This window comes from Rhinoderma darwinii, chromosome 1 (assembly GCF_050947455.1).
Source record: "Rhinoderma darwinii isolate aRhiDar2 chromosome 1, aRhiDar2.hap1, whole genome shotgun sequence".
NCBI lineage: Eukaryota > Metazoa > Chordata > Amphibia > Anura > Rhinodermatidae > Rhinoderma > Rhinoderma darwinii.
Window position 1 is genome coordinate 262,541,798 of NC_134687.1, and position 10,018 is coordinate 262,551,815.

At 40.7% G+C, this 10,018-nt stretch overlaps 1 protein-coding gene across 3 annotated transcripts in view; it reads left to right on the forward strand.

Annotated features, from left to right (window-relative positions):
- SEMA6B (semaphorin 6B) overlaps positions 1 to 9,030 on the forward strand; it is a 467,458-nt gene extending 458,428 nt beyond the window's left edge. For all 3 annotated transcript variants that reach the window (XM_075863818.1, XM_075863808.1, XM_075863825.1), the window contains 2 exons: positions 5,458 to 5,516; positions 5,598 to 9,030. In XM_075863818.1, coding sequence (XP_075719933.1) covers positions 5,458 to 5,516; positions 5,598 to 6,682 — 1,144 coding nt within the window. In that variant the 3' untranslated portion in view covers positions 6,683 to 9,030. The remainder of the gene's footprint in view (positions 1 to 5,457; positions 5,517 to 5,597) is intronic.
- The last annotated feature ends 988 nt before the right edge of the window (positions 9,031 to 10,018 follow it).

A 10,018-nucleotide genomic window follows, 5' to 3' on the forward strand; every position in this document is an offset into this window, starting at 1 on the left:
AGGGCCTCCAGCAGACAGTAATCGTATACTTACCCTCCTATTCGGCTCCGGCCACAGCGGAGGTCCTGACTTCAGCCAGAGTCGGGATGTTGTTTGCATCATGATGCGAAGAGATGTCAGGACCTCCGCTGCGCTCCAGAACGAGGTGGGTAAGTACTGTCAGTTACTATAGTAACAGGGGCCCGTGTAGTATATTACAAAGGCACCAGTTACTATTGTAACTCTTTATAGACGTGGTGTGGGAGGCCATGGGCCCCCCCTGGCTTCAGGGCCTGGTAGTAATTGGACCCCTATAGTTACACCACTGTATGTATGTGTGTGTTTATATATATATATATATATATATATATATATATATACATTTCTAGATAGATAGAAAATAGATATGAGATAAATAGATAGATATTGATAAAGATGGATGGATGGATGGATGGATAAACAGTCAGCCCTGAGGTGTGACTACTCAGCATGACACACAGTGAAGGGGTTAATAGCTGCATTACTAGTTGCTACTTACATCTGGTGTGGGGTCAGAGAGCAGCATTAGTCAGGATTCGTGAGCTCTGTAACAGCGGACACTGCGGCTGGTACTGCCGGGGAGGAGCAGACATGCACACGATCTTCTTGCTGTAGCCATTCCTTTCCCTCTGCACAGGTCACGAGGAAGAGAGAAACAGCAAGAAGTGAGCTGATTGGGTGGACAGTACAGTGGGCGGGCCTGGGTCTCGTAAGATGGGTGGATTCATCTATCAATCATTTTCCACCTTCTTTTTCCCCCTCCACGCAATGACTCTCTGACAGTCGAGCTGCCACCAATGCTTTAAGCTACATTACTGGGTCTCTCTTGTACCCCAGCAATGTAGAGGAATCATTGCAGCACTAGTGTGGTGAGGGGTGCATGCGGGCTCCCCTAGCTACAGGGGCCAGTCGCAGTTGCGACCGCTGCGACCCCTATAGCTACGCCACTGGTGAGATGCATATCCGATCTATTGCTGACGGATGCCTCACATCCACTGGAATTTAGGGAATTTCAATACAAGTTTAATTTCTTGCAGGCTTATAGTTGCGTTAGAAAAATCACACACCAGATCTTTCCTGATCTCTCACAAGACCTAGCGGTTAACCTAATTCTCAAAACTAATAATACCAAGAGAATAATATTGTTTTATTATAATTTCCTGAGATCTCCTATTGATTACATTACCCCCCACAACAGGTGCACATTCCTGGTTACAACATTTTCCCACACTATCCATCAAAGATATTATGGACAGTTATACACTGCATCACGACTTCTTCCATCAGCATCCTACCGGTATATGGCACTGACGATTGTCCATAGGGCCTACATATCCCCAATAAGAAACTTCCTAATGGGCAGAATCCCTACATCAGCTTGCCCCAAATGTTCCGAATTGAACGCTGACCTCTATCATTCATTGTTGTTGGGGCTGCCCCCATATTTTGGAAGAGAGTTGAAGCCTTTGCATTACAACACTTAGGTAATTTTGTACCGCTCTCCCCTGCTTGGGCAATTTTTGGTATTTTGGACTCAGATGCTCCTCCGTGCGCTTCAAACACGAAAAAAATAGCTTTTTATAGTTTCTAGCGCAGCCTGTAAGGCCATCCTATAGGAATGGCTTTCGCCTCAGGCCCCACCCCTGAAATTGTTTTTGGAAAATCTTTCTCATATTTTCAGGATGGACTGGGTGGAGGCTGCGCTGCACAAAGATGCGAGTGTTAAAAAATGATTTTCCTTATGGGAATCATTTATTGACACGCTCCTGCCCAGGATAAAACAGAAATTAACACCTATTTCCAGTATACCACATGGTATCTTGAACAGTTGGTAGCTGGTGCTCCAACAATTACATTTTGCTGAACGGTTGTGTAATTGCCTAAACTATACTACTCTACTGATTGAGCCTTTTTGCTCACCTATAAGTGACTTGTGCATCTTCCTCTATAAGCTAAGCCCTTCTCCCCCTCCCCTGTAGTCGATATCTACCTTAATGATTAGCAGATCTCATCTCTATGTTGTAATAATTTGCATATGTTTCTGATTAACTATTGTACCGCTCATATTTGGACTTTCCAAATCTGATGATCTTTCTGTATGAGATGTCTGATTACGTACTGGATATGTAGATGTTCAATACCAATGCTGATTTGTGTCTTTCCTCCCTCTCTACTCCCCTTCCCTTCCCCCTCCTCTCGTTATACTTAAAATGTGTTGAAACCAAATAAAAACATTTACAAGAAAAAAAAGAACTTTTTTTTACCCCTATTAATCCAGAGGAAGGTTTAATAAATATATAAAAACTACCCAATCTATCTTCTCTAAAAAGGAAAAATTTCCCTCCTGATTCCACGTGGCAATCCGAATGGATCAACATTCAAACGCCAGTTCCCAGCAGGATGCAGACAAGCCACAATACTGCATAGAGGGAGATTGCACAGGTGCAAAATACTGATGAACAACCACTCTCGCACCTCCCATTTATGAGGGGGGTGGCTGCTTAGTATTAGCATTGCACACAGATAAAGCTTCTATAAGGTGCCAGTCAAGAAATTACTATAAAGGCCTGTTTACACAGTCACCCAAATTTTTAAAAGCATTGGCGAACGATCAACACAAATTCTTGCCCTGACATTTTCTATCGTTGTGTTTTATTCCTAGTAACAAATGCCTTGTACAGATTCATATTTCAAAAAGCTTTATAGAGGTAAACCTCAAATTTAAAAAGCTTACATAGTTATATAAACTTTAAATTTCCTTGAGAATAAAGCTAAAAAACAAATGACAAAGTCAAAGTGACATTCCCATCACCAAAATTGTTAAAATCTATTATATAACCGAGGACGTGGTGTCCGAAACTCACATAGAGCTCCGCCCACATAGAGCTCCGCCCACATCCCAACCGTCAGTTAGCTCCGCCAACAGCCAGAAGACTGAGGAAGGAGATGTGAGTGATTAGTGGCGTAGCTATAATGCCCTCATCTCCCTCCCATACACAGTATAATGCCCCCCTCCCTCCCATACACAGTATAATGCCCCCATATGTACGGACCTAATAGAAAAATAATAACATACATGCTTACCTATCCCAGTTCCCCCGCCGGGTGGAGGATCCTTCTCCTCCTCCGGTCTGTGTGATGCGAGTGCCTGCCTTCGCCGAGCCGCTCACAGCTCAGTGCAGAGGAGGCAAAGGATCCTCCACCCATCGTGGGAACGGGGATAGGTAAGAATGTATGTTATTATTTTTCTATTTGGTCCGTACACATGGGGCGTTATACTTTGTATGGGAGGGGGCATTATACTGTGGGGGCAGCAATGGGGAGCATTATGGTGTGTGGGGCAGCTATGGGGAGCATTATGCTGTGTGGGGCCATCTATGGGGGCATTATACTGTGTGGGGGCAGCTATGGGAGGCATTATACTGTGGGGGCAGCTATGGGCGTCATACTGTGGGAGAAGCTGATATGGGGGGGCATTATACTGTGTGGGGGCAGCTATGGGGGGCATTATACTGTGTGGGGGCATCTATGGGAAGCATTATACTGTGAGGGCAGCTATGGGGAGCATTATACTGTGTGGGGGCAGCTATGGGGGCATTATACGGTGTGGGGCAGCATTTATATATATATATATTAACAGACCACTGCATTCCTTTTGCTAGCAAACCCGTGTAACGGGTTTTCTATACTAGTGTTTATATAAGCGGACATAAAAAGAACAGCATATTATCAGAAGTTCGAGGTCAGTATAAAGTGCAACCACAACCAATTTTAAAAACGCAAATCCACCCAACCCTATGGGACTGTTAGGGCTTATCCACACACAACGGAATTGCTGCAGAAAATTTCTGCAGCAATCCTGTTAAAAAACGCAGACATTCTGCTGCGGCAAAAACGCACCATTTCCTGCAGTTTTTACGTCAGAATATGGTACGTATTTTGCTGCGTTTTTCACAATGTTAGGAGATGGAGACATCTCTTCTAAAAAGCGCAACAATCTGGCCACTTTCCGCAGCAGGAATTGACATGCTGCGGTCCGAAAAATACACACCGCAGGTCAATTTACGCTCTGAATTTTTACACAGTATGTGGATGAGATTTGTTAAATTTCATTCACTATGCTGCTACTGTATTCTGCTGCATTTTTTCCGTCCGAAATACCCGTCGGAAGAAACGCAGCAATCCCACAGCATGTTGACGAGCCCTTATAGAGAAGGTAAGGGAGAGGAAGGTCAAGTGAAGCAGGTGACCAAACTGGCTTTTGCCCCCAGTTCTAAACTTAGTTGTGACAAACAGCAAAACTAGCAGATAAGCTCATATTTCCTATTTGTTTCAGCTAAAAGAGGACAGAAGATTTAGTTGAATCAAAATCCCTCAAGTGCCATTTTCTTGAAGTACAGTGGGTACTTGTAAGGGGGTTAAGACTCTTACCCCCCCCCCCCGCCTTACAGAAAACGTGTGTATGTGTGTCATTGCACCATGTGATTGTTGTCCCCACTGCAGATTTCTGTTGCACCATGCTGATGGGAGGTTCAGAATTTGGCGTTGAACTTTTCCTGTCAGGTATCAACAGTTCAGGCAGGTGGCGGTGGAGTAATAATGTGGGGAATATTTTCTTGGCACAACCTGTGTCCTCTGATAACTTGGAAGGACTTTTGAACAGTAGGGCTTACCACATCATTGTGGCCGACCACGTTCATCCCTCCTTGGCAGCTGTTTCCCCTATGGCAGGAGGACACTTTAGCAGCAAATGCAAGAAGCTATCCTCTCTGCATGGGTCAATGAATCTATGCCACGACGAATTGCGCTTCTGAATGCCAAAGTAGTTCCAACGTGCCACTAGACGGGTGTTGCTAATAAAGTGTCCATTAAGTGGAAATTTCCATACCATTTTATAATCAGCCCTTTCTTTTTTTTTAATTAAAGCTAAAAAGGAATAAAGTAGTTAAAAAAATAACAAAATTTTATAAATTTATTTATTAACTTTATTTAGAAAGGCGATGTTCTTTTATTAAAAAATAATAGAATTACAGTCTCCTAAAGGTTACTGTAACCCTCAGCGATAACAGTTGATGGTACCTACACAAGTTACATCATTTGTATTACAAAGCTTGTGGTAGCGATTTTCCAGTAATAGAACATATGGACCAGGATTAGACCAGAGTTGTCCGTAGTGGAGAACCTCTAAATTAAATCTTAGTCAATGTCTTTGTTCCCTTAGAAAGTATAGAATTTATTTTTTTTAACTAGAGGAACTTGTATGTAGATTAACAAAAACAAATACATTACAAGTATTATTTTTCTGCATAGTCACTATTATAATGTAATAATTCTGCTGAATTTGCTGCTGTTTGAGGGTTTCAAATGATAAATATTAACTACTTAATGGCTGCATTCTGTAACAGTATTCTTCTAATGTCCTAACTGAATGTTTTCCAGGGCTCAACATGAGCAAGACCTTTCTGGAGAACAAACATCTCAACTTGGAAACTGTGATGGTGAGTATAACTAATGATTTTAAGAAATGATTTACAAATTCAGATTTATTTTCCTAATATTTAAAACTTTCTTTTTAACAGGTTTGTTTAAACAGAGCTTCACTGAACAAAGAGATGTTGAAGTATCTGTCAACATGCTTGTTGTTTCGACTGTGGCAGCATTTGTTGTGGGCGCAGTATTGTCAGCTGTAGGGGTGTGTTTGTTGAGCTCTCAACAGAGCAGAAAGCTGAAGTGCAGACAAAAAGAAAAGGACATTGGCCTCATACTGGACAATTCTGTTAAAAGTGTAAGTAGAAGTAGAGACTTAGGCCACCCAGATCGTGACCCTGTCTTCACATCTTTTAAACAACATGACTGGAACCCTGGACATAGTAAGGAACACAGTGGCATTCCACCGACGCCTGAACAGACACCTGAACAGCACAAGAGATTCTTTCATTCCCAAGAATACATTAATTACTCCTTGCAAAATTCCTCAGCCAGTTTATTGCACCAAGACATGCATTTGTCATCTTCTAATTTGCCTTCAGATAGTCAATATGAATCCCAGGACCCCCATTTTTTCTGCCCCAATAAAAATGACTCCCACTATGCACCATTATATAAAGAAGATTCCCACTATTTACCTCTTAAAGAAGATGAGTCTCAATATTTATCCCAACATGAAGAAACAATTAGAATTTTAAATCGTCAAGAAGATACTTGTTGTTACCTTTCATCTCATGTGAAAGAGTCTTGCACTCTACCTGTACCTGTGGATGAGAATCAATACTTGCCTCAAAACAGGAACAGCCCAAACTTCCTGTCCAAATGCATACAGGAATATTTAATTCCTTATGGAGAGAAAATGCAGTATCACTCATCACTGGAGCGTGACCTACATTATATGCATGCAGAATTACCCTGCCTTTGCTCTGGCAGAAAACATAGACGTGGAGTATCTGCTTCTAAAAGTGAGAATTTTTGTCAAAGACCTTCCCGAGGCAGTACTCCACAGTTATCATCACATCAGAAGAGACAGCTGACTCTTAACAGTGAGGAAAACTGGCGAAGGCCCACTAATACTATGTACATTTATCCTCGAACATCTCAAAGCTTAACTCCTGGCTCAGACTTCAAGTCAATGTTGCAATTTGGAATGCCACATACATCCAAATCTCAATAATATCATCTAAAATTATATAATACATTCGCTATTATACTTTGATATCAAGTATGGAGACTCCACAAAAAAATTGTAGGCTTTATTAGTACTGGACTTAAATGCTGAACAAAAAATAACGTTAAAGTAAAAATGAGCGGCAAAGACTATCTGTGAACCCCAAGTCAGTAATTGAAGTCTCCAGTTCTTTGACGCTTTAGAAGTACATATTCAAGCTCCTGGGGAAAAACACTGCACCTTTGTCTTGTATAAAATTTGAGTACTAGCTTACGTACTTTGTTTGAAGGTGCTGGTTACTGAGCATCTATATTAATGGGAAGCTCGTGTTCCCTCATCAGCCAAGCACAATATGTACAGATCAATATTTTATTAACAAGTTTTTTTTAAAGTATTATGTTGATGGGTTCAGAGTAGTAAACAATTTATGCATGGATGTGTGTGAATTAGGAATGGGGTCAATGTGTGTTTGTAAGTAACAGGAAAGCTTAATGAGCATTCCTCTACACAACAGTCCGGTGATTGATCTCCTGATCCATAGATTTTAAAAAAAACTAAAACCCTGGTTGTATCACAGACTAGCTCTGCTAGTGAAAACATAGCAAAGGCCTTTTGCGATGGTAAAAAAAACAAAAACATCCCAGAATTTTATTACATTGCTTATACACCTGTGTCAAAGTAATGCTGACCATGCACATTAGCAGGATCGGACAACGATCTTGTGTATGGGGGCCTCCCAACTCTACCGATATGGCAGATGTTGGATTTCAACATGTATGATCGATTGTTCCCATACAAGATCAGACTTAGAGATGAGAGGAATAAGCCACGTCAGACTCCTCCCATTGAAATAACTGAGCGTGCATGTTTATTCTGGAGTCGGGGGAAATAGCTCTCGGTTGACATCTATCTCATACAAAATATTATTTTTGACCGATAAAACAATGTTTATCTATAAAGCTGCAAGAGCAGTTTTTTTCAAAAGTGTCCCTAATAGGAGACTTTATGAGGATTTCTTATTGTGGTACACTTTTATATAATATAGAAATTAATTTAGTGAAACAAATGTGATCACTTTTGCAACATTAAAGTGCCCATACGCAATGTGCTGCCCCTGTGCGTACTGCGTTTTCTGCAGCATGGCAAATACTTTTCTTTTCTTTTTTTTAAAGTAAATAAAGCTAAAATGGGTTGTCCTATCAGGAGTACCTCTTCAGTGGGTTTAGCAGCTACAAGGGGATGCGCATGGCCAAAGCAGGAGTTTCCTGTTGAGAGAAGCCATTGTCAGTTAGGGTATGTTCACACGGCAGCCTCCGTTACGGCTGAAATTACGGTGCTGTTTTCAGGAGAACACAGCTCCGGAATTTCAGACGTAATGGCATGTGCAGGCGCTTTTCGCTGCGTCCATTACGGACGTAATTGGAGCTGTTTTTCCATGGAGTCAATGGAAAACGGCTCCATTTACGTCTCAAGAAGTGACAGGCACTTCTTTGACGCGGGCGTCTTTTTTACACACCGTCTTTTGACAGCAACGCGTAAAAAAATTGACCGTCGGCACAGAACATCGTAAAGCCCATTCAAATGAATGGGCAGATGTTTGCCGACGCTTTGGAGCCGTATTTTCGGACGTAATTCGGGGCTAAAACGCCCGAATTACGTCCGTAAATAGGGTGTGTGAACCCAGCCTTATTGTCTGAATGCACGCAAGCAGTGAATTTCCATTCACTGACAGAGATCTTGCAAATTTCAAGAAATTGTTATATAATGTGTACTGGAAAGTTGCAAAACTTTTCAAGATACATCAATTAAGCTTTATTTACATAAAAAAAGAAAACCCCTTTAGAATGAGAGCCTGTAAACATGACCTTTAAGGGTACTTAGACTGTTCTAAAATAACAGACCAAGCTTTGTAAGATTTCTTAATTTTTTGCATACGATTGTATTTTTATTTTAGCTTTTACAGTACATATAACATTTTTGCAATATTAGTATTATCAGCAGAGTTCATCACCTCACCAGTAGTGCGGTATGTAAAATGTGAAGTGAAAACATAAAAAAATATACACTGACAAATCTGAATATAGATGAAAAATAAATCATGTCACCATAGTTTTTTTTTTTTTTAATAAATGACCTGGTCAAGTTTTACTGCAACTCAAGTTTTATATTGATAGAGTGAGAAAAAGCAATAAATTCTTGATTCTTTTTGGATTCCAAAAATAGAATGACATGACATGTTTTTCACTATTGTACTGCTATATGTATAATTTCAACTATATTTCAGTATAAATTATACAACCTCCAGGGTAGTAGAATTTGTATGTTCATTCTGCCTACTGAATTAAAGTTTTGTTTGTGTTACATAAACATATAAACAGAATCTAATTTTTTTAAATTAAATATGGTTAACAAACTCACAAAATAAACTGGTTATGTTACAAAAAAAAGCTTTTTCCTATGCTTTATTAGTGGATATTAATCTGAAAATGTAATTGAACACTTGAATACATTTAAGCTTTTCTTCTTCTAAGGGTATGTTCACACGGCAGCCTCCGTTACGGCTGAAATTACGGAGCTGTTTTCAGGAGAAAACAGCTCCGGCAGTTCAGACGTAATGGCAAGTGCAGGCGTTTTTTGCTGCATCCATTACGGACGTAATTGGAGCTGTTTTTCCATGGTGTCAATGGAAAACGGCTCCATTTACGTCTCAAGAAGTGACAGGCACTTCTTTGACGCGGGCGTCTTTTTTACACGGCGTCTTTTGACAGCGGCGCGAAAAAAAATGGCCGTCGGCACAGAACATCGTAAAGCCCATTCAAATGAATGGGCAGATGTTTGCCGACTCTTTGGTGCCATATTTTCGGACGTAATTTGAGGTTAAAACGCCCCAATTACGTCCGTAAATAGGGTGTGTGAACCCAGCCTAACACTCCAGGAAAATGTGGCTAGCTTGTAATCAAATTTACTAACAGGTACTGTAAGCAAAAAGCAAGAAAACATGATTAAAGAGGCTCTGTCACCACATTATAAGTGCCCTATCTCCTACATAAGGAGATGGGCGCTATAATATAGGTGACAGTAATGCTTTTTATTTAAAAAAACTATCTGTTTTCACCACTTTATTAGCGGTTTTAGATTTATTCGAATGAGTTTCTAAATGCCCAACTGGGCATGTTTTTACTTTAGACCAAGTGGGCGTTGTACAGGGGAGTGTATGACGCTGACAAATCAGCGTCATGCACTCCTCTCCATTCATTTAGGCAGCGCATAGATCGCTAGGTGCTGTCTTATACTAACACATTAACAATACTGAAGTGTTTAGACAGTGAATACACATTCCAC